Source organism: Mastigoproctus giganteus, chromosome 12 (genome assembly GCF_048544385.1).
Source record: "Mastigoproctus giganteus isolate SK-2022 chromosome 12, ASM4854438v1, whole genome shotgun sequence".
NCBI classification, from domain to species: domain Eukaryota; kingdom Metazoa; phylum Arthropoda; class Arachnida; order Uropygi; family Thelyphonidae; genus Mastigoproctus; species Mastigoproctus giganteus.
In genome coordinates, this window is record NC_143586.1 from 23,165,591 (window position 1) to 23,192,251 (window position 26,661).

Here is a 26,661-nt window from a genome sequence, read left to right on the forward strand (position 1 = left end):
GCTTTCACCATCAAACTTAACTTAAAAGAAAACAAAATTAAAAGAAAGAAAGAAAAATAATTGTTATATTTTTTTTGAACTTCCAAAGTCAGATTCCCAGACAATGCAATGTGAATGTCTGTCTTTTTGTTAGCTATTCACATTTAGCTGGCAAAAATCAAAGCTTTAAGGCAAGGTTAGATACCTACTGCTGGCATCTCACAGATGCCATATGAAAATGGGAAGTGCCTCAAAGAAAAGGCAGCACTTTTGTTTGGAGTCTTAAATGCTATACCCAAAATTAAAAAAAAAAATTGTCTTGGAATTTGTACTACATCAAAATAAAGACATTATATATCCAATTAGACAGTACTAGTGGGCAAAGCAAAACAGGATTTGATTTCGTATACAAATAAAAGAAGGGGGAAAAAATGGTCTGTCAGATGAGACTCTCATGACAGCCTGTTTTGGGATACATTTCTGGTCCGCCGTCATGTAGCAATGAAAATTATGACAAAACTGGGAAAGAAGCAGTTCAGTCTGATTGCCACAAGGTGAAGTTATAATTTCAAAAAAGTCCTTTTGAATATATACTATTCATTTTTAATATAAAAATTATGAAAAGGTCTTTCATAAGCAGAAATAAAATCTTTTGCTATCTAGCATAGGTCATGACGTATGTCTTACTAGCTTAGTCTCAACTTTCAGAGATGCACATAATTTAACAGAGGACTAATCACCCAGACACCTTTCAAAGAAGTTTCAAAATTTCTGTATGTTAGGCAAAGTGATGCAAGAAAGCAAATCTCTCTCTCTCTCGGTAACTCAAATCTTTTTTTTTGGCTGGTGCAGCATAAGCATCAGGCGTCCTTGCACCATATGGCTAATAATAATAATACAGCATCAGTTAAAAAAAAAAAAAAAAAAAAAAAATTGTGGTGAGCACACAGTGGAAATTAAGTGAAGCTTCTTTAGGCGAATATTTGTCACTTGACCGAAGATCCTGTATTGACCATATGAATGCCACAGGCGATGAATCTGCATGAATGGAAGCCTCTGAGATACGAGACATTCTGTTACAAAACCAATTTCCGCAAGTGCTGTGGCATCGGGTGATATTTAAAACCATTTGACTTCAATAGAGCCAGATCACTTTGTTCTTGAGAGAGCCACGATAGTTGGTACAGGCTGACATTTGGCAAAATCATTATCCAGGAATGAATGTTAACCATGTGTGTATGGATGTTTCAGTTTCTTAAAATTCTGTTGCTGTTCCGGCTGCGTATTATGCCCGCTACATGTTGAATGGAGTACTTGTGGCAGGCAGTTTTGCTTCTTTGCTTTTCGTTTACGATCAGGCTTCTAGGACTCTCATCATTTTCATTTGCACTATCAACTTCCACGACTCCTTCCAAATTCACTTCTAACATAGATGTAAAGCTATGAAGATGTGGATGGACCTTCTCCAGCTTCTTTGTTCAACCCCATCACATGCAGTAATTTCTTCCGCTGTCAAAATGGCTTAGATCTCTCATGGTACAGTGTGGGGGGAATGAATCATTTCCTGTCACAATTCAATGGAGGTGGTTTCAGTGGTCACATTGCACGTACATGTGCTCTATATGCCTTACAATGGTCACTATTAGGCTTCGACATGTTGAATTAATTTTTTTTTTTTTTTGTTGAAATTTTTTTTATTAAATACGGTAGAAAATGACGAAAGAAATAGCATGACGCAATCAGTAGGGGTACTGATTGGGTCATGCATTTCCCGTGTCTTGTACAGAATGGTACAATGGTGTGGGGGGGATGAATCATTTCCTTTCACATTTTCTTGGCGATTTTTGTCAATCTATGGACACATTGCTATACGCCTTTAGAACATTCAGTGCAGTGTAACCCCCCCCCCCCCCACATTTTCACTGTACAATCAAATCACTTTATATGTAGTAAGCACCGGTCATTGTGATCACGTTTACGAATTGAATTTTAATTCTATTAATGACGATTCTAATGTGAAAATAAGAGAAATATTATCCATAGGCTATGAAAGTAAAGATATAAAGCACAGATTTACATTTTATTACCTTACCAATTAACAAAATTAAATTATATGCGAAAATCAGAAGAATATTTTTCATAGGTTAAAAAAAAAAAAAGAGGAAAGCAACTACAACAAGTGTAGTTGCCCACATGTAGATGACCACATTTATTCACATGTGGTCATCCTCCCAATTACACCAGCCCAACGGTGTTTAACTTCTGTGATTGCACAAAAACCAGGGCATTTAATCTAGTATGATAGTTGGTTCAAAGTGCCTGTAATGAGTTTACTTATGGTAACAGATGCATTTTCATTGCATTTTTTGTCAATCCACAAATGCAAGTTACTCCCATCTGAAAACTGCCTGGAGCATGCCTAAAGAAGTTTCACTTAAAAAAACAAAAAAATTTCACTTGTCCATCTTCCTTGAATTTATCCAAACTACCCACCTGTAAAATATCAAATGGAAGTTTATTCCAACAATCAACTACCCACTGGCTAAAGGCAAATTTCCACACATCTATCCTTCAATTTGAATTTATGCCCCCATCTGAGCAAGAAGAGGAATCCCATCAGCAATGAGCTTACTCAATCCAATCAAAGCCTTAAACACCTTAAGCAGATCTCTCTTTGCAGGTGCCCAGTCTCCAGATGCTAAAATTTGCAGAACTGAAGCCTTATGTTTCCCTCACTAATTTTGGTCTTCTCTGCACCTGTTCTGACAGATTGATATGCTCCCTAAAATGATTTCATGCAGTATTCAAGATACGGCTTGACATTACCTTATACAAGATAATCACCACATTCCTGCTGGAAAAATCATTGATAAAAATCCCCATGAGCTGTCCTGACTGCCTGTCGCACTACTCAGAGAACTTCTTACTTCAGTGCTCAATTACCCCATGTCATTTTCATTTTCTGCTACTCTAAATGTGGTACCACACAGATGGTACATTAATCAGGGATCTACTTACCCATATGAAGTAGCTTGCATTTGTCAATGTTAAACTTCAACTGCAACTTCTCAACCCAACTGCCTAATATTTCTAGATCTTGTTGCAGTATCATACCCTGATTAGAAGAACTCTTTACTGTATACAGTAAAGAGGCACACACCGTACACAACACCCTTCACAGCTACAAGCCAGGAGTAAAAGAAAACATTTGATATTTTGGCCAGTATGGGGGACCGAATCCGTGACTTTCGCATTATCAGCACGAAAGTGTTACGATTACGGTCATTAACCACCCTGCTAACCTTCATATATTTTAAAGATTTCCTCAAATGTATTGCATGATGTGCCATGTGCTTGTGTTATCAACTGAACTGTACTATTTAGACAAAGTGGATTCTGCTCCTCACACATAACAGCTTTATTGCTGGAGAAGTGTTTCTGTAATTTTTCTTGTGTTTCCTTATGAAAGAGTGATAATGTGGATGCATATTCTAAAGCTGGTCACATGTGGACCACTTTTAAGCAACTAGATATTGCTACACAGTACTACACAAAAGTATTTCCAGTAATGAGTCCAATCTTCTTTTTGTATGATGGTTACTATAACCATTATATAATCTTCAGAAAGTAATATTTCTGATTTTTTTTTTTTTTTTTTTTTTCATGTAACACACACTAGGCATCCTATACATAACAATTGAAAATACATTATAATCAGATTACAGTGAAATTTGATTGCAAGTGGGGGAAAAATTATCAAGGCACAAGCATCTCACAAAAGTACATACACAGAGTGAAAAGATGTTTATAGGTACTAAAGTGGTGGTAGATTTGGTTGACAAATGGATAAAGAATGATCAGTGGATCACACAAGCTGAAGTGAGTGACAGCACTGGTATTTGTCATATGTTGTCAAAACAGTGAATGACAAACCTGATACGCTAAGGTCAGTGCTAGATGTATACCATATATGCTGCCCAATGTGCACAAAGGCAACATTCTTTGATGAATAATAACTGGTAATGTACCTTTAGTTCATCACTTTAAACTTGGGTATAAAACAACGGTATAAAGAGCAGAGACATAACCATTCCTCACATTGGGGGGGTAATAATAATTAAAACATGGACAATGGCAAGCAAGGGGTGGTACTACACTCAGGGTAGTAGAGAATGAAAAGGACCTGGGGGTAATTGTGAAGTCAGATATGAAGTTTACTGAGCAATGCAAAAAGGCAGCAAGAGTAGCTCGTGAGGAACTTGTCAATGATATACAGGAATTTTGCTAGTAGGGATAAAGGGATAATTGTCTCCTTGCATAAGGCAATGGTCAGGCCACACCTTGAGTACTGTATACAGGTCTGGAGGCCTCATTTTAGGAAAGATGAGGAGCTGCTGGAACGAGTACAGAAAAGAGATTGGTAAGTGGAACAAAGGGTTGGTTACCAAGAAAAGCTTAAGTTTTCAAATTGCAGCTTCTGGAGATTAGGCACCTGCAAGGTGATCTAACTGAGGTGTATAAGGCCTTGAATGGATTGAGCAAGCTGAATGCTAATGGGATTCTTCCTCTTGCTCAGATTACTCACCTGAGAGGACGTAAATTCAAATTGAAAGACAATTGTGGAATAGATGTGCAGAAATTCGCCTTTAGCCATCGAGTGGTTGATAGCTGAAACAAACTTCCATCTGTTGTAGTGGAGGTCAGCAACTTAAATAAGTTCAAGGCAGAACTGGACAAACATTTGGAGTGAAATGGGAAGGGGTTTTATTTTAAATTTTTTTTTTACTGATGCTGTATAAGCTTGTTTTCTTGCATCATACGCCTCTACTAATGCTAAAGGTTATGGTCACATTTTTTGGACATTTGTGGAATGATCTTGTGGATTTCCTATCTAAAAGAGTCAAATAATATATGGGTAGTATATGAAAGTTAAGAGCTTAACACTGCTATGTCAAGTATTACCAAATATGGACATGCACAATGCCTTATGCATATACTTGGGTCATCATTGGAAGTCAGGGCAAAGATGGAATGGGTTATTCTTCCTTATCCTGCATACAGACACCCCATGACTTAGATTAGTTGTTTGGACCTCTAGGGTGCGTTGCTCAATGCAGGCACTTTTGAATCAGATGATTAACTGATGTGAATACAATAGTTTCCTGCTGGTGACAGTCATAAAAGTATCATGGCACTGTATCCATGATAATATAAATGTATGATAACATAACATGTATGGGCCATAAAATTTCTTTTAGCAAGTGGGCAAAACTAAAATGTAATTGTTTTTCTCTTTTAATAAACAGTAAATAAAGGATGGTATACAATGTGGAAGTTCTACTGCACCTATACAAGCAATTCTCACCCCATTTGCTAACAAGGAGTGTCCAACTGGGCAAGATGGCAGAAATTTGATTAAGAGAAGTAAAACAATCAACTGATCGATGAAGTAGTACAGAATCATTTGGCAGCATAACTGGGCTTTTAGTTATGAATGGTCATGTACGCACGAGATGAAGAGGTTAAGATTCCTTCCTGTGAAACTGAGACTGGGCCATTAACCAAGTTTTTATACCATATTAACATTTTTCTAGCCAAAAGAGCAAGATGTAAAGTAGCTAAAGTTTTGTGATAATTCTTAGATTTTAATCAAAATCTTCAAGTGGTGCCTTATAAAAAATGAAACCTCAAATCAGCAGCACTTGCACCAGCTTCAGGATGCTTAATTACAACATTTTTTTTTTTAACACTAGTTTTTTTTCCCTTTTTCTTGATTTAGGAGTATGAAATTGGGAAAAAAGAATTTAGAGGGGGGAAAAAATGTTTAGATAGCTGTATAACACTTGACTGCATTGTCTAAACAAAAAATGGTGCCAGGAGAGGTCAATTAGATATTTAACATAATTGTTCTTTTAATACTGTGGTGTTTGTGATTTTGCATCTGTCACACTACAAAATATTTACGGTGTGAAAAGTTTTATTCTTTAGGAAGCTGATTTACAATAATGTATTAGGTAGCGTGAACAGAAACAGCACCATTTTTTCATATTCTGTTTTTATTTTTTATTCTTTAAAGGGTTAAGTGACCTCCAATCAAGAGTGTCTATTATTTTAAGTAAAATAATGTAACAGCTTGCTTTGTTTAGTGTTTACATTGATTTAATGTAAAAAAAAACTTGTCCCCCAACGTTACACCATGAAATTCATTAACATTTATTATTCCCGAAGGGATTCCAAATGCAAATTCTCATTTGGAGTCCCTCCAGAAATAATAATGTAACTTTTAAACATTAAGTGAAGTGTCATTTTAACAATATCTTGTATTTTTGTTGAATTTTTAGGCTAAAAGTACCATGAGTTTGAGATGAATGGAGAGCATGTTTTGGGGAGGGAAGGGACAGGAAAAGGCTAGAGAGCCCTGCATGAATGCTTGCAAGTTAAAATCCAGCCCTGGTTCATTCAGGTTTATTGTACAAACAATAAGGAGTTAATATTCTGTAAAATGTATGCAAATCATTTTCACATACTTTAAATGTTCTTTACATCTTAATTGATACAAGAAATTTAAACCAAATAAAAAATAGGCATTAATCAACAATACATTAAGTTATGATAATTTTTTTGCTAAACATGAGAAGAGCTAATGTTTACTATCAACTCAATTCAAAAATGAGAAATACATATATATATATATATATATATATATATATATACACATATACATACACAACAGTGTTAGTAAATTTTAGGAAGCTTCCTATCACCTTAATAAACAGTACAGCAAAATAATGATTGAAACTTGAATAGCAACTGTTCGTAGAAGCCAGAAACTATAAGAGCTGTCATTTTATTTGCCATGTTGAATCCGTCACTAATAATTTTAGTGTCACAGACTCTAATAAAAAAAATATATATGTTAGCAAACTATGTGAATACTTTAGGAAAAGCACAAACTATATTGGCCTGTTAAAGAACAGCAGGAGCAGCACAGATGACCACAAGCAGGACGACTGAGAAGTCTAACAGTTTCTTAATATCTCTATGCACGCAAGAATGTACAGTCAATCCTCTTATAACACTTGTTTACACTACACGAATTCGATCATACACGATTTATAAACAGGGGAACGATATCGTATATAACACGAACCGAATTCGCTTATGCACGATTCGCCTTTGTGTTGTTAAGAAATGGCAGTCGAACGCGGAATCACCCCAACTGAACGCAACACGATAGGAATGAAGAGAAGATTCTGAAAATGTATTTATGTTTTTTATATCAGTGAAGGGGAAACACATTTCACCATAACAACATAAAAACCCACAATTCCAGCTATCAGTATTATCGCAAATGCCATTAGATCGAGTTTACTACCAGTTTATAACAGATTCCACTAGCAGAAATGCAACTGGAACTTGTTTTTATTGTTTTATGGTAGTTTAACCCCAAAAAATGTGCTTTAGTAAAATGTGAGGTGTTAATAGTGTATCTATGTCTTTACGGTGTTGTTTATTCAGCTGCTACACGCGCACAGCTTTGTTTATGTGTATCAAGCGTGCCTCCTCATTTTGTAATTATGCTTTATTCCCTAAAAATGAGTAAAATACTTAAAAGGAAGCATCCTGGTGAAGACACTACATATTCAGAGAGAAAAAGAAAAGCAGTATGGATAAACAGGCGGACTGGGTCAAAAATTCTTACCCGGGAAAATTTGTAGTGGCCTCATACTATGGTTTATGGCCAAAATCACACCGGCCTCCGGGCCCACCGGGGTTTCCCCGGTAAGGCTTATGGCCAGTCTGCCTCTGTCAATAGAGAAAAAATATGAAATTGTGAAACGCTTTGAGCGAAATGAAAGACCATGTGAAATTGCACGTGCTACAGGTCTAAATGAGGCAACATCAAGAATTAGAAAGAATGCAGGGAAAATAAAAACTTTCATAGCAGGAACAACTCAAAGTGTAATTAAAATCCATTAGATCAAGACACAAAAGAGTTGGAAGAGATGGAACGGCTGTCATCTGTTTGGATAGAAAAATCAAACAAAAAACAAGTTTGCTTACGATAGAAGCAAAAGCATTAGCAATATTTTATTACTTAATAGTCGTATTATTTATTTATTGTTTATTTATTAATTGTTTTTTGTTTATTGTTTTTTTTTATTTATTTATTTTTTATTTATTGTTTTTGGTTACAAATGTGTGTTCAATCTTGGGTGGTCGGCACCTAACCCTATTTTTCCCATAGGAAAAATAGGGTTAGGTGCCGACCACCCAACAGGCCCTATTTTTCCCATAGGGCCTGTTGTTTATATTGCACGAGGGTTTCTAGGAACACAACTATCGTGCTATACGAGGACTGACTGTACTTTTTAATTCAGGTAATGGTTATTTGGCATTAAATGAATTTGTGGCAAAGTTAAGCTCTGGAGAAGAAATTTATGTACAAAGTGAAGAAAGCATAATGGGCTGATGGTATCTATCCAATTATACTAAAAGAAGAGCTAAGGATGCCACTAAACCTTTATCTATAATGGATATATTTGCAAACATTCAGAAAACAAAATGTGTGCAAATATCTCTCTGCTACACAAAGGATGATTATGAAGACAAAAGAAAAAGGAAAGATTATGAAGACAAAACGTGTGCAAATATCTCTGCTACTCAGAGGATGATTATGACTGATCTGAGCAACTGTAAACCTGAAAAGCCTGATTTTGGTGTTATGACAAAATTTGAAATCTATGATTGAGGATGGTCGTAGGGTTTCAAGTACATTGGCAACTCAAGCCATATTATGCTGTATATATTATGTCTGCAAGTTGTGTGTTCTGTGGTTGATTTTATGTTTGTTGGATGTAAAACCTGAGTTTCCAGGGGTGGGAACCATGCAACCCTTGCCTGAGATTAACTAATTCAGCTATATTGTAAAAAGAACCCACAAAAATTCCTCACATCACTGAAGGGATTCAAACTCTGATCTTTTTCACCCAGTGTGGGGAGAGCAGCAATTGTACCAACTGTGCTACCAATGAGGGCCGATTAAGGATGCAGTGTAGGATCACCTCAACACTCATGACATGTATCTTGTCTGACCAATTTTATTAATGAGAGTTTCATGACAGAATTTGCTGATGATGCTACAGCACTGGTCTTTCCAAAGTTCTGAAACTAGGGCACAGTTGAATTAAATTATCAATTAGAATTCACTCAACATTATTGTAGTAGAAAAGAACCCAACAGTCACAATAATCTCACATGGAAGTGCTCCCAACAGTGTAGTAAAGGCTGTTAGGACAGCACTGTCAGTGATATACAGGAATTCTGCTGGTGGATATAAATGCAATTATGAGGCCACAACTTGTATATTGTTATAAGTGTGGAGATCTCATTTCAGGATATAACTTTACTGAAAGGTTACAAAATAGGGCAAACAAGAGTAAATATAGAGGCAAGCAGATAACCTTACAGGTAACGGTTTCAGTTCTGTAAGCTACAATGCTTGGAAATTAGACATCTATATGGAGACCTGATTGAGACGTTTAAGATCTTATCTTAAAAAGGTTTGAACAAACTTAATGTGGTATTTTTCTCTTTCTAGGATGATGCAAGCCAAGGGACATAGATTCAGATGCAAGAAGTCGTAACCTGCTGAATAAGCATAGGGGAATCCTGAAAAAAAAAAAAAAAAGTTGCAATTTAGGTCAGAATATTTTTGTAACAACAAATTCTACCTGGGCATGATAGGAAGGACTGTATGTTGAATGCCTTAAGAATTAACTCAAGACTTGATTCTGCAGAGTTTTGGGGTGGAGAGAGAAAGGATTTTTATCAGTGTGGCTTACCATGGCTACAAGAGCCAGTCATGCTAATAAACCAATATATGGAATGCAACTGAACAAAGGTGACACTTGGGTCATTGCTAATGTCACTGAAGAGGCCTTAAGAGAAGGGTTTCAGAAAGCCTTTTTTCTAATGTATTCAGAAAGATTGCATTAGAAAAACTACTAATTAAAGGGGTAATTTGTCACAGATATTTTAAGATGATATGGGTCAAGGTAATAATGCTTATACAGATCAATGGTTCATGTATTAGGACAGAAAAGCCAGTTTTTGGTTGTTGGAAAAATGCTGTGCCAAGAAGTGAACAGGAAGCAAAGGTAAAATAAGACTGGGGAAGGGGATACTACAGGCCAGAAGATTGAAGAGTATGATGTGATCCTCCATAAGTAGATGGAATAAGAATGTAAATGTGAATGCCCAACATATCCAGTTGTGGCAGATTTCAACTTACTCCCCTTGTTGATTGGAGCAAGGACAACTCATTACAAAGGTGAAAAATTTTTAAATCAACTAGATGATTTCTAACTACATCAGCCTAACTGTTAGGAAAGTACTAGAGGCAAGAATTTTCAGGAAATGATCATTACTAGTGATCTTGACAGAACCCCCCCCCCCCCACACACCTCTTTAAGAAAATACAGCAAGGATGCAATACAAAAAAACAGTTAAGGAGGTGTCATCAGAAAACTACAAAAGAATATAATAGTGAAAAGTTGGTCTGTAACAGTATCCCAGAAATGGTTAGGCTCACAAATATGAAAAATTACTGGATAAAAAAAGCAAATAAAGGGTACAAGAAGATTTGCACTAATGTAATCAGATTAGATTCTTATATAATGGATGCAGGAAAGTCATTCATGACAACAGTTAAATGGGTAATTCACATGTATCTTTATTAGCAAAATCCTTCATGGCAAGGAGAAACTGTGAATGGTGAATCTGAGCACTATAAAATCAGCAATATGAAAATTAGAGAATTATTTACCAGAAAAACTTATAAGCCTAAAGGCAAGTAAGCAACCTGGTGTAGATTGCATATACCTAATTATTTTAAAGGAAGCAGTGAAAGAAAGCATTAAACTATTTATTTTACACATCAAGTATTTTTTCATTTGGAAAAAAAAAAAGGGGGGGGGGTCCAGATAGACCTTTGGATGTTGATTCCAAATATGTTTTCAGTTTTCCTTTAGCACATCTAGTTTTTGTGGTGAAACTGATTACATAAGCATGATGAGAATGATTATATCACTCATATCCTTGTTCACCCAACCTACATGAATAATTATTATTTATTATTGTTGTTGTTTATATATCATATTAAACGTAATTGTTTGAATATAACTATATTTCATAATTTAATTATTTGATTATAATTTGTTTAGGAGGTATGTGAATCTCTTGAAACAAGTGCAATGAAATTGGCGAAAAGAACATAATGGTGCTCTTACTACGAAAGGTTTAAGTTCTATGAACGGCACTGTACAGAGACTAGGTACCTGCAAGGCACCTAGTCTCCATATCTGATTGAGGTGTTAAGACCTTGAATGGACTGAGTAAGTTTTAGTGCTGATAGCATCCTTCTCCTTGCTCAGACTACAAACAAGGGAGCATAGATTCAAATTGAGGAAGGAAGAATATAATCATGATGTATATTTCAAAAATTTACTAGCTACTATGGATGTCCTCTAGGTAATCAAAATAAGGCATGGGCACCATATTATTTGTACCACTTCTTTGAATGGATTAGGTGACTGACCAAACAAAAGTAACATTGATGCTGTTTGCCATACTAATATAGAGGAAGATAAAAGACCACAATGGCGATTGTTACTTCTGTAATGTGAAATGTAACTGGATTCTCACGTAAGAACAAGCACAAGATTTTTTATCCAAACCTTGATTCGGTGATGAGACCAAATCCCAGTGATAGCATGCCAATTTTGGTAATTCCACAGTGTGGACTGAATTCTTTAGAAGATTCAATGTAATGTGATAATGATGCAATTGGCAGAGACCCCCGAGAAGAACTTCAGAAAATCCTGAATACACACCAGATGAAGAGACATCTCAGCAGGAGCTGTTTATCCAAGGTAAGATGAATGGGCCAATTAGAGATCTAGCCTTCTCCAAAGATAAAGCCAAACTTATCACCTCAAGACTAAAGCAGAAACACTTGATTAAATAGAACATCAAAGTGTCTCACTATTGAAAAGAACCAAGTTCTGGCAACATTCTTTAAGGTAAACAGTCTGCTCTCCTTCCATCATGATGTCAACAGAATTTTTAGGGAACTGTCACGATATGTTATATCTCAATGGCACATCTTCATCAAGTCACAAAGTCTGAAACTGTTCTTGTGCCTAACAGGAACTTAAATTCATTCAACTGTGTTGCCCACTTGTTTACCTAAAGACAACATACTATAATATGAAGACAATATTGAGAGCACTTCACTTCAAATTCATCAACTTAATACTTGCATTGGAAGAAGGGTTTACAATACATTGTTTTCTGTGCCAATTGGGCAGCCATTTTACTGCAGACCATTACATCAGCCATGACTGGCTTCAAAGAAGCACACACAAGCTAGGAACAAGTAGTGCAATATGTTCCATGTTTCATTAGTGGATCCAATGAAGAGTTTGTGAAAGCAATGGGTAAGATGAATTCAAGAGGATTTCATTACTTAGGTGAGAAATTTCCAAAAATCAGTGCCATAAAGTGAAAGAGGAAGAAATCTTTGTGGTGCCTTAAAGTCAGAAGTTCATGCATGATGAAGCTTTAAAATTCCTGAATTCAGCTCACCCATCTGGAATCCTCAGACTTTAATTAACAAAACTGAAGCAGTCCAAAAAAATTTTGTCCGTTACCTTACATTATGATTATGGAATGTAATTCCATAATTACAGAGGATTATGGAATGTAATTCCATAATCCTCTATTTTATCAGAGTGTAATATGAATCGCTGTGTGATTACTTTCATCTGAGGCTTCTTTGCACTAGAGGAGTTATTGCTGACATCACCATTCTAACTAAAGTAATCATTGGAATTTATGAAGCATCTGATAGCCTTAGAAAAATTAAATGCATGACAGGCTTTCGAATGGCTCTGTGCTTTTTCAAGTAACCACAAGTCTTTTGTATCCAAAGATGGAGTTTAAAAGCTGCACGATGTATATAAAGATTGATAGACCACACAATTGCTGAAACTTCATCTTTTTGCATTCACATTTACACTTCTTTCCTCAAAACCTTGGCACAGTGAGTCATGAGCGGGGGAGGGGGGAGGTTATTCCATCAAGACAATAGTAAGTGAATGGAAAATTGCTACCAAGGTCTCTGGAACAAATATATGTTGGAAAATAACTCCTGGTTCTTGTACTGCAACATTCTGCATAAAGTGTACCAAAGGAAATCATCTGCATGATGTTTTTAAATTGCAATTTTTTTTTTTTTCCTACAATAGTGTATTATATTAATTTAACTATTTGTATAAAGTGCATTGGGTTTGAACATGATAAAAATGCAAGCAGTCATGTTTTGTAATGAAATCATCTTAATTTGTAATTAAATAATTCATTATTTAATCATCTTAATTTGTGACTACTGATATTATCAGCAGTCATATTATGAAAACTACATGTGCTAGAAAAAACTGAGAGCAGTTTCTTTAACTTGGATTGGGGAAGCTGCAATATATCTAGCAGGGATAAGGAGGTGATTATTCCCTTGTATAAGGCAATGGTCAGGCCACACCTAGAGTACTGTATACAGGTCTGGAGGCCTCATTTCAAGAAGGATGTAGAGCTGCTGGAACGAGTACAGCATCAAAAACAAGATTAGTGAATGGAACAAAGGGGTGCTCTTACGAAGAAAGGCTTAAGTTTTGCAAATTACAGTCTGGAGACTAAGGACCAGCGAGGTGATCTGATAGAGGTGTATAAAGCCTTGAATGGTTTGAGCATGCTCAATGCTAATGGGATTCTTCCTCTTGCTCAGAATAATCACCTGAGAGGGCATAAATTCAAATTGAGGAAAGACAGATGTAGGATAGACGTGCGGAAATTTGCCTTTAGCCAGCAGGTGGTTGGTTGGTGGAATAGACTTCTATCCCTTGTCGTGGAAGTTGATAGCCTAAATAAGTTTAAGGCTCAGCTAGACTGGTATTTCGAACGAACAGAGGGGTGAAGTGGAAGTGGTTTTTTTTTGGCTGATGCTGCATAAGCTTGCTTTCTTGCATCAAATGCCTCTACCAATGCTAATGTCCAATCCATAGTTGCTCAAAGAATGAAGTGGGTAACTACAACTATCTTGAACTCAACTGTATGGAAAATCATAGCAGCAATGATTAAGAATAAAATTCAGAGTCATCTAGGCAGGAACAGTTTTTTCCTTAAGGGAACAACAGAATGGTTTTATAAAGGAGAAAATCTTGATTAAGAAAACTGATAAATTATTATGTTGAGCAGTAGGTGGGCAATAAAGTACTGCATGACAGTTGGAATGGATATAGGCAATAACTTTATGACATTATTTGGACTTTAGCAAAGCATCTGACTTTGTTCCACACAAGAGATTGCTATATAAGCTGGAGTATAATTAAGATCCGTGGATGGAATGGCTTACACAACAGGAGACAAAGTTTTAATTAGTGGTTAAGCTTTCAGAATGGGTTAGGGTTAGAAGCTTGAGATGCTTCAGAGATCAGAACTTGGACTGCTACTGTTTCTCATATTCTTAAATGACACTGATAAAGGGTGACAGGGAATGTCATCTACAAATGTCAAAATTTGTAAATGACATGAAAAGTGGGAGGTGGTTAATAACCAGTGTCAAACAGTGATGCCTTATATAGGCTTCAGGGATAATCAAATATGTGGCAACTATTTTTAACACTGAAAAATGGCAATATTTTATATTTGAGAAACAAAAACCTAAAAATAATTTATACAAAATAAACTTCTAAAAACAGTAAAGAATAGAATCAAAAGGATTTCGGTGTTATGATAAAGGTAGAGATTAATTTTTTTGTGCAGAACAGAAAGGTGGTGATGAATAGTAACCAGTTAATGATTTTCCACCATTTCTACAATTTTAGAGATGGAGGTTATAGTTTTGTAGTATATGGCATTTGTGAGAATGCCATATACTACAAAAATACTATGTCCAAGTATGGAGGCGCCATCTAAAAAAAAACCAAAGTTCGTTGAAAAGTCTCAAGACAATGTGCCTGAGTACCTGGATGAGGAGAAACTTCAAATACGTTTGGCAACTTGGTACTTAAGAAGGTATCTAACTGAGGTGTATAAGGCTCTAGGTAAAATGAAAGAAGAAAAATTATCATGATACTAGAACCAGGGAGTATAAATTCAACTGGGGGGGGGGGGAGAGAGAGAGAGAGAGAGAGAGAGAGAGAGAGAGAGAGAGAGAGAGAGAGAGAGAGAGAGAGAGAGAGAGAGAAGAATTATGAACTGGACTGTAGGAAGTTTTCCTTCATCCCATGCACTGTTAATCATTGCAACAAGTTGCCTCCACAGATAGTTGAGGACAAAGGTTTGGGAATATCTTTGCCCTCCTTGCACTGTGCAGCTAATACTAAAATATAAAAATAGGGAAATATTTTATTTATTATTTATTTAATTTTTTTTTATGGCAGGTTCTACACAATTTTTGCTTTTTCAAATCTCTGTTCTGCCATATTAATACTATCAAGTTTCAAACATGTAATATGCTGAAATTATATTTCTAGTGATTAGTAGTTAATTTTCACTGCTGTTAGTATATAAGCTTTCATATGATTATGCTAAACTTATGATTCAGTGTTCATAAGCACTGCAAGCAGCTCTAAAGTAATAAAAATATGAAGTATTTTTTTAATTACAGCAGCGTTTAAATTTTTATTATTTCTTAATGTTATTGAATGTCATGTAAGAATAATTAAGGAAATTAACCATGTTAGTTTTCATAAAAATAAAATTAAATTAATCTATATGGCACTGAGCCAAGAAATATATTTTTAAACCAAGAAAGATATTTATAATGTTAAAAAATCTCCTTTTCCCCAAACAGTTTCAGAAAGTTATGCAGGAGAAATCACAAAAAACTGGGATGTTAGTAAGGAAATCCAGCACATTAAGCCCACACTCCACACATACACATTACTCATATTATACTGAGGATAAATTATGATGGAGGAATGCTGACCTCCTTTGAAGTAGAGGAATTAGGAGCAGAGAGATTCCTGATGATATCTTCACATATCTGGTTGCCACAGGCCTGCTCCACAACTACTGAATGTAAAGGAAAGATACCAAGGAAAAATAAGAAAGAAAAATATTATACAACCTAAATTTTTCAAGATTAATTTGATTTCCACAATTACAATTGTTTGGGAAATCAATATAAAATTAATGTCAATAGAAATTTTAGAACCTCAGTATTTCATAAAGTTTAAATACATGATACAAATATTAATAGAAATTACACAATAAACACAATTTTTGAATTAAATGCCTTTTCCCATTCTTGACGTCAGTGGTGAACAATAGATTCTACATTTCAGATTTTCAAGTATGTCTGCATTATGAAAAAAAAAAAAAAAAAGATTAATAATTTTTTTTACAGTCAATTTAAAGTTAGAGTATTATCTTGATTTAGTGATTGCTCACAAAAATTTTTCTATTACTAAATATATTTAGTTTGATAACCCTATTTATTTTTTACTAACATTTTCACAAAATTTCGGTAACATCTACCCTCAATTCAGTCCCCCCCCCCACTAAGTCAGATGCTGGATTAACTAGATACCTGAAACATTTTTACTGAACACAGTTATATGACACAGATAAGTCTATACAATACAGAATCTATATTGTCCAATTAGCAAATTGCGCTGCATTTTTCTTTTCTAAAAACTAGGGTTTTCAAAAGCTGGTGGGGTTCTGTGAATAACTGACAGGACATTTGAAAAAAATGCCACAGTGTACAGAATTTAAAATTCTTATGTGAGGCTACAAAATTATGCAGCCTCTTGTAAAGTATTCACAAATCATTTCTGATGTCACAGTAAAATGTGGTTAATATGAAGTGCAATAGGGAAAAATACATCCATTTTGATTTAAATGGGTTCAAAAGGTTCCTGGAGTTGATGGAATATACCCTATAATCTTAAGGGAGGTGGCAAGTGAGTGCATTGAACCATTGAGGCTAATTATGCAAGCATCACTAGACTCTGGGGAGATTCCGTTGGATTGGAAAAGTGCCAATGTATCTCCCATACATAAGGGTGGTTCTAAGAGTGAAGTGGGAGATTATCAACCTGTCAGTCTGACTTCAGTGGTAGGGAAAATCATGGAGGCAATGATCAATGGTGGATTTCAGGATCATTTGGATAGAACTGAAATTCTCAAGGATACTCAGCATGGTTTTGAAAAGGGAAAATCATGTTTAACAAATCTGGTTTGCTATTTTGAAAGGGTCACTCATGAGCTGGATTTAGGGAATAATTTTGACATTGTTTATTTAGAATTCAGCAAAGCTTTTGACTCAGTCCCACATGAGCGATTGCTTTAAGCTGGAACAGGTTGGAATCACTGGGAAAATCCTTAGATGGATATCAGGATGGCTTCAGGGCAGGAGGCAGAGGGTTGTGATAAATGGCTATTCCTCAGATTGGGTTGATGTAAGAAGTGGGGTTCCCCAAGAATCAGTATTAGGACCACTGTTGTTTTTAATTTTCATAAACGACATTGATGAAGAGATAGAGGGCGTGATGTTTAAATATGCAGAGTAGTTAATGATCACTGTCAAGCTGAGCTTCTTCAGAGAGCCCTAGATAGACTTCAGGAATGGTCAGAAAAATGGCAGGTATGCTTTAATCCAACAAAGTATAAGGTATTACACCTGGGACACAGTAATCCCAAAATAACTTATTCACTTGGAGTTCAACTAAACCCAGTACTGGAGGAAAGGGACTTGGGTGTTACGATACAGTCAGACATGAAATTCTCTGAGCATTGTAAACAGGTTGCAAGGAAGGCCCATGGTGTCCCATCGAACTTTTGCAAGTAGAGATAAGGACGTGATAATCCCATTATATAAGGCTTTTGTTAGACCACACTTGGAATACTGTGTTCAAGTATGGAGACTGCATCTAAAGAAAGACATCGAGCTTCTTGAAAGGGTGCAAAGACTCTTAACTCGCCTGGTGAGATCGGCAAAAGGGCGTCCTAATGAAGAAAGACTTCAAATATGTGGGTTGCAGAGTTTGGAAACTAGACACCTTAGAGGAGATTTGATTGAGGTGTTTAAGGCTCTGAGAGGCATCAGTAAAATGAACGAGGACAAAATTTTCAAGATTATAAATGATGCTAGAACTAGGGGACATAAATTCAAGTTAGGGAAGGGGGGGAAAGATGTTTAGATTGGACTGCAGGAAGTTTTATTTTAGCCAGAGAGTTATAAATTACTGGAATAAGTTGCCTATATGGGTGGTAGAGGCTGACAGTTTGGTGAAATTCAAAGGTCATCTGGACAGTACCTTCGGGTGAGGGAAATGCATAGGATGATAGGTTTAATTTCCTTTTCTTTTATTAATTATTAGTTTTTTTTTGGCAGGTGCAGCATAAGCCATAGGCATCTTGCACCATGAAAAAGATAACAGCATGTCATCAGTAGAGAAATTTATAAAGTCAGACACTGTATTAATATTACAGAGAACTTTCAAAATTCTCATATTAAAAACGTTAATCATTTAGTTTCATTTTGATAGACATATTTGTAAATAGATGACTTTAATTTAGTTATGTGAAAGCTAACTACTGTAGTGTGGAGATATGATCAATTACATCCTACACCCCATATTCATAAATGGATTTGCTTATTTGTGATTCTTCTCTGGACAATTTTTGAGAAAAGGCATCCATTTTGATTTAAATGGGTTCAAAATATATGAAAATGATAACAGCATGTCATCAGTATAGAAATTTATAAAGTCAGATAGTGTATTAATATTACAGAGAACTTTCAAAATTCTCATATTTAAAATGTTAATCATTTAGTTTCATTTTGTTAGACATATTTGTGAATAGATGACATTAGGTGAAATAGATGAATAGGAGTGCTGCTCTTCATGGACTAATGTTATTAGTGGAGTCCCACAGGGTTTGGTTTTGGGTCCACTGTTGTTTTGTATATTTATCAATGATATTGATGAAGGTATATCAGGCTTAGTGTCGAAGTTTGCAGATGATACAAAGGTTGGCAGGGTTGTTAATGACAGTAATGGCAGTGTGCTACAGCAACAGGATCTAGAAAATTTGGGCAGATGGGCTAAGAAGTGGCAACTAAAGTTTAACCTTGACAAATGCAAAGTACTGCATATGGGTAGAAGTAACCCCAGAGAAACGTACCAACTTTGTGGTACTACACTTTAGGTAGTAGAAAATGAAAAATACCTGGGAGTAATTGTGCAGTCAGATATGAAGTTTTCTGAGCAATGCAGACAGGCTGCCAGGGCAGGTCATGGGGTTTTGTCAATGATATATAGGAATTGTGCTAGCAGGGAGAAGGAGGTGATTGTCCCTCTGTATAAGGCAATGGTCAGGCCACGCCTTGAGTACTGCGTACAGGTCTGGAGGCCTCATTTTAGGAAGGATGTAGATTTGCTTGAGCGTGTACAGAGAAGGGCAACAAGATTGGTGAGGGGAATGAAGGGATCCTCTTACCAAGAGAGGCTTAAGTTCTGCAAATTGCAGTGGTTGGAGACTAGGCACTTGTGCAGTGATCTGATTGAGGTGTATAAGGCCTTGAATGGGTTGAGCACGATGAAATATGATGGGATCCTTCCACTCGTTCAGATTATGAACCTTAAGGGGCCATAAATTCAAATTAAGAAAAGACAGATGTAGAATAGATGTGCGGAAATTTGCCTTTAGCCAGCGAGTGGTTAATTGCCGGAACAAACTTCCATCTTTAGTTGTGGAGTTGATAGTTTAAATAAATTTAAGGAGGAACTGGACAGGCATTTGGAGGGAATGGTGATTTTTTTTTTTTTTGGCTGATGCTGCATAAGCTCATACACTTGCTTTCTTGCATCACATGCCACTACTACTACTATTAATTTAGTTATGTGAAAGCTAACCACTGTACCGTGGAGATATGATCAATTACATCCTACACACCATATTCATAAATGGATTTACTTATTTGGATGATTTTTGAGAAAAGGCATGCTGAAGAGTGGATGCAATACCAACCAAAATGCTTTCAGGAAGAAAACTTCATAATTATATTTACAAGACATGCTAAAGAAGAAATTTTTTAGCATGTCCGGATGCATTGTCACATGACAAAAAACCACATGATCTAATGCCATATCACTTCTGAAATTAAAAACCACACCTTGTAGTATGTGAAAAATGATCAGTGCAATTGGGACATTGATTACAACTAAGTGATTGAAAACATCATCTTGTGTCAGCCTACCATAACAATGAATGAATGAACGCGTGCGCGTGCGTGCGTGGTGCTCACACACACAGAAATGCACGCACACCTGGAGTCAATGTAATATGAAATTGATCTCAATCCCAGCAATATGCCTGAGGATTAGAAAGTACCAGGAATGTGCCTAAGCAAACTAAAATTGAACTTTACAATTTTTTTTTTGTCCCCTTCAAAGCAGTTCCCTTGGATAGCTATACATGAAGTCAGACTCTTCTGCCTAATTGAAAACATTTCCGGAAGTTGCTTACTGTTATAATTTTAATGTCCTTAACATATGCTGTTAGACTTCCTCCAATTCATACTTGGGAATAGAAAAAAGTATGATGCCAAATCATGGGAACTGGAATGGTGCTCCATATGAAAGATCCAGTTTTCCATCAGAAATTATCTCACTGACAATTTCAGTTTTCCTATCAGAAATTGCCCTATGCTATCAACAGGGAAATTGATTTCTGATGAAAAAAAAACAGTTCCTTTAGATTGAGTATACTCTCAATTTTTTAAATGTGACTCCATCTGATTTTTATATTCTCAGAGTACCAAAACTTTTAAGATTTTGGAGGAAGTCGAGCATGTTAAGGCACCAACATCAATATCACAAACAAGTTCCAGAATTCCAATCATTACATAAAATAACTGACAAGTTTAATTTTAACTTACTTACAAAGTCATTCTTGGAACTTTCTAGTCACACCACATATCTAGGACAGAGCAATATCATTATGAAATACACCACTAGAATTATACAGGTCAAAACATTGTCAAAGCATGCAAAAGATTATAAGACTATGAAAGAGCAATATGTTCATTCATATAACGAAAGATGTCAATCACAAAACCTAATTCTGGCAAATTAGCAGTGACTGCTCATGAGCATGGAATAGAGAGTATAGTAATTAAGGTTACCTTGCATTTATGAGGGTAACTTTAATTACTACACTCACTGAAAAGTTGTGGCCTGTGTATGAAGGGTTTATTTGAGGAGTCTGAGAACATGTTACTTTTCAATGTATAGATCCCTTTGGAGTCAATGCACTTTTGCAACAGATACTGTGATGTGTTGAATCCAGCTGTGAAGAAAGTTTTCCCTTGGGGCCTCCAGAAATGCAACCACTGCATCAATGATGTCGCTATCAGTAAGAAAATGGATGCTAGCCATGTATTTTTTTTTTTTTTTTTTTTTTTTTTTTTTCAAATAAGGGAAACAGGTGAAAGTCTGACGGTGCTAGATCTGATTAATATGGGAATAGTCCAAGATTTCAAAGCTGCATTCTTGCAGTGCCGTCATGGCAATAACAGACTTGTGAACTTGCACATTGTCCTGGCTGAACAGTACTCCTTTTCTGAGTTTTCCTTGGCATTTGTCTGACATTTTCATGCATTTACCCATAATATGCCCATGACTCTCTTACCTTCCTGAAGATAATCCACTAGCAATACTACATCAGAATCCCCAGAACCTGATGCCATCACCTTGCCATCAGAAAGAATTGACTTAGCTTTTTTTGGAGGGAGAGAAGAGTTTTTTCACTCTTTGGACTGCTCCTTTGTCTCTGGCTGAAAGTGATGGACCCAAGTTTCATCCATGATCACAAACATTGCAAGGAAATTTGCTGAATATGCTTGAAAACAATGCAAATGACTTGACAACTCTTGTATATTTTTATTACTGCTGCTGTTGTTATTGGAGATTTTAAGGCCATTCAGCAGATCAAACAACTTTAGGCCCCATCTTGCTGACATTTTCATAACAAGAACCTCTGTTATTATGTGTGGTACACACGTTCAGATGAGACATTCAAGATGGTTGCAATATACCAAACTGTCATTCGTGTATCACTAATCACCAGATCACGCACACTGTTGACAACTTCTGGAGTGATAGATGTTGTAGATCTTCCACAGTTGCGCGCCTCCGTAGCCAGGTGGGAAGGAGCAGCATTGCGTAGCACATGCTTCTTGATTAGACCGGGGTTCGAGCCCGTCACCACCAAATACGGAGGATGCGGAAAGATCAGGGAATGACCACCGCATATTCCGGGAGCAATATGGCCTTAGTTGCTAATGCTCCTAAAAACCAAATAACAAACAAACAAACATAACATAACTCTTCCACAGCATGGGTCATCTTCCAGGTTCTCCCTCCCTTGTTTAAATTCTGCTGCCCACTTCTTAATCATGGAAAAGGAAGGGACATCCTTCCCCAATGCGGAGAATGAAAAAGACTTGGGGATAATTGTCCAGTCAAATATGAAGTTTCCTGAGTAGTGCAGACAGGCTGTAAGAGCAGGTCATGGGGTCTTGTCAAATATATAAGGCAATGGTCAGGCCACACCTTGAGTACTGCATACAGGGCCTCATTTTAGGAAGAATGTAGAGTTGCTAGAACAAGTACAGAGAAGGGCAACAAAACTGGTGAAGGGAACAAAGAGGTGCTCTTCTCTTACAAAGAAAGAAGTTCTGAAAATTGCAGCATCTGGAGACTAGGCACCTGTGAGGTAATCTGATTGATGTGTATAAGGCTTTGAATGGATTGGGTAGGCTCAATACTTCAATACTGATGGGATTCTTCCTCTTGCTCTGATTACAAACCCGAGGGGGCATAAACTCATATTAAGGAAAGACAGTTGTTGAATAGATGTGCAGAAATTTGCCTTTAGCCAGTGGGTAGTTGATTGCTGGAACAAACTTCCATCTGTTGGAAGTGGATAGCTTCAATAAATTCAAGGAAGAGAGGACAAACTTTTGGAGTGAATGGATGGGTGAAATGGGAAGGTTTTTTTTTTTTTTTTTTTTTTTTTTTGGCTGATGCTGTATAAACTTGCTTTCTTGCATCATATGCATTTGCTAATGCTGTAACCATATTCTCGTGAATTAACTTTGGTGTTAGTCATTTTTTTCCCAAATATTGATCTTGATCACCCGTACAGTGGCTGATTTTGTCCATCTTTCCTCATTCACACAACTTTGTTGATGTCAGGTAATGACTCCTGTATGTCACTGAAACTGCCATGGAACTTGGTGGGTTAAGGGTAGTGAAACAGTGTTAAAGATTTTTATACTTAATGCATAACACTTCAAATAGTATTTGAAGTGTTCTACATTAAGTATAAAAATCTTTAACACTGTACCACTATCCTTTTGTCCTGAAGCCAAACTTTTCAAACCCCTCTTTTATCATATAACACAGTTGGAGGCTCTTGGCACACAAAACAACCTTGCTTTCTGAAGGCATTATTGTCAGATTTGGTGAATTCTAGAAACAGCATGCACGGAGATGCTGCATTTTACCATTAAAAAAACAGAGCACTAGAGTTATAGAGAAAAATATGCAGAAGATTGTACATTATTCTCTTAAGCCATAATGTAACTACTTAATAATTGGCAAGTTCAACTATGTACAGTTTAAGAATAATGACTGGTATTTGGCATCATACAGCAATCTGAGAATAATAATAATGTTGAGTGAGGGATAAATCAGCATATCCAACTGCCATTGGCAGTAAGGCCTTCGATAGTCACTCTGAGCTAAGTTAGCAAAGAAAAAACAATCAGTGCTCAATGCATAAAAATTATGGCCCTTCTTTTCTTGTTAAAAAAAAAATAAGGTATTTGTACATGCCTCTGCTCTATTTTCATAATGAATTTTTAATATTTTTAAATATAGTTTCATCTGAAATTAGAACTACATTTAAAAATACTACATTTTATCACATATATATAATGTGATAAAATGTGACACCCTCTATATATAGGGTGTCTCAAAAATACACGGCAAAACTTCAGGAATGAGTTCCTCATATGTAGACAATAAAAATATTTTATATCAACATAGTTCCGGAAATGCTTGGTTTCCGAGTTTTGAAGGTCTGTCTATGACACTTAACTGTTCACATCACCTTATAGTAATTGTTCAAAATGTCCACCTTCTGCCTGAATACCACAGACAGAACATTACTCGCGCAGGGTGATCTGCTGGTGACAAGGCCTGTATCCGTTGCAGATGGGAAGGATACAGTTGGTGTTCTCCCAACACTCTCCAAATAGTCGAACGTTGAACAGCCAGTTGCATTGCTATTCTACGTGTGCTGATTCCAGGAGTGGCATGCACAACATCCAAAATCTCCTCCTCTACTTCAGGAGTCTTAGATCTTGGTCATCCTCTGTCGGCAGCACGAGGTGTAAATGTCCCATGTTCACAAAGGCGACGATGGATACCTTCAAACATTTTCCTGTCTGGACATCTTCGTTCTGGGAACCTTTCGTGGTACAAACGATGAGCCTCCAGAGCATTGCCGTCTGCCAAACCATACATAAAGTGCATATCCGCTTGCTCCTGATTTGAGTACATGGTCAGAATGGAAAACCACCAGATTCTTGTGATGAAGGAAATCACCTTTGGGAGATAAGACATTCTGGTTAATAACTCGGGAACCAAGAATTTCCGGAACTATGTTGATATAAAATATTTTTATTGTCTACGTATGAGGAACTCATTCCTGAAGTTATGCCGTGTATTTTTGAGACACCTGTATATGATAATTTGTTCATACCAGTGATGAACAAATACTAGTACTAAATAAACTAGTGACTGAAGTTGAAATGTTGATGGATTAATGACAACAAAATTGCTGGTAAATTATGCTAGCTTTATGAAACTAGCATAATTTACCAGTGTTTCAAATTCAGTGGTTGAAATGCTGATTAATGTGCATGCTCAAAAAGCATTTGCCTGTGAAAGTACTAACTATCAGTAAAACTAACTCTAAGAAGAATGCAAAGTACTGTTGTCTTGTAAACACATACACACACAGTTTTGGTGCTTATTTTTATGTCCCTGTGCTTATTAGTGGGTCTTGACTTGAGATTTATGTCCAATGTAGTGATAATGCTAAATGATTTTAATTGTCTAGCAAATAGTTATATCATCCTAGGAATTAAAAATGAAACTAACTTTTAAAATTATATAAGCATGAATTTTCATATTCCTCCAGTGTGGTCTTCAGTGCAATCATGCATTTTTTTTTTTTTTTAACTGAAAAATAATAACTCTGTTTATGTAAAAAGAAATATGCACATGTACTTGTGACGATATTCAATTAAGTTTTGGTTTCAACATTGCCTGTTATGTGACCAAGAGATTTGGCTATAAGGCAGACAGTAAATTTCCTTTTGGATAACAAGGCTATTGTTATTAAGGACATAATTTCCCTGTACCACTGTTTACCATCCTATGGTCAGGTCAGATGTGTTATTGCTGCCAGGCTTGATATAGCTTAACATATCATATGCTTATACAAGTGTATGTGTTTTCTGAGGCCAATTTTTTTTAAGTCTACAAAAATTGAAATTAGAGAGAATGTTCCACAAGAGAAAGCATTCATACTGAAATGGAACCTAGACCTGTCTGAAAAAGTGGCAAGGGGGGGTATTCCACATCCCACCATACTCAATCAAATTTCACAGAGGATGTTACTAAATTTTTTATAGTGTTCTTATTATCCAATATAATGTCAGAATAATGAATAAAATTGTGGTGTGTACCATTTTAACTTTTGTTTTTTTTTTTTCCAAAAAAAAAATTATATATATATTGATTGGTAACCAGCATGCTACATTGCATCTGCTAATTGTGATTCTTCTTCTTAGAATTTATTCCGTTATTACAATGGTTCTCCTCAACCTAACATCAAAAAGTCATTCCTTTATTCTTTTTTTCCATTTTCTTCTATCTTCCCAATCTCCGTCCTCCAGTCCTCTTCTATTCATGGCTGCCCTCACACCTATCGACGTCCTTAGTCTTTCTCTCTTTTTCCTTCTCCATGGCTTCTCTGGGCAATCTGTCATCCATTCTCTTCACATGGCCAAATCACTCCAAACTTTTCTCCTCTATTTTATTAATGATGGTGTTTTGGATATTCATTATATTCCTTATCACGTCATTTCTAACTTTTTCAGTCCTAGACTTTCTTGCCGATCTTTGCCAAAAATCCATCTCAATGACCAGTAGTTTATTTTTTTTTGTCTTTCAGTTAAGGTCCAAATCTCACTTCCATATAATAAAACACTTTGTAATATTGCATTATATATTTGATGTTTAGTTTTGTTAATATTTTTATTCCATAGCACAGAATTAAGCACTCCTATGACCTTTCTACTTTCACCCAGTCTTCTCTTAATTTCCTGTGCAGATGATACATCAGCCAGGATAATTGCACCCAGGTATTTAAATTGCTGTACAGTTTTCACCTGTATTTCATTTAAATCCAGAATCTCCCCACTTCGATTCATGTACTCTGTCTTATTAAAATTAACTGTCAGTTTCCATGTTT

General features: G+C 36.1%; 1 protein-coding gene across 1 annotated transcript in view; it reads right to left on the bottom strand.

The window, feature by feature from the left end:
• LOC150076780 (lethal(2) giant larvae protein homolog 1-like) overlaps positions 1 to 26,661 on the bottom strand; it is a 227,416-nt gene that overhangs the window by 1,993 nt on the left and 198,762 nt on the right. Inside the window, exon 20 of the mRNA XM_090386649.1 lies at positions 16,028 to 16,113. Within this exon, the coding sequence (XP_090242775.1) occupies positions 16,028 to 16,113 (86 nt within the window). The remainder of the gene's footprint in view (positions 1 to 16,027; positions 16,114 to 26,661) is intronic.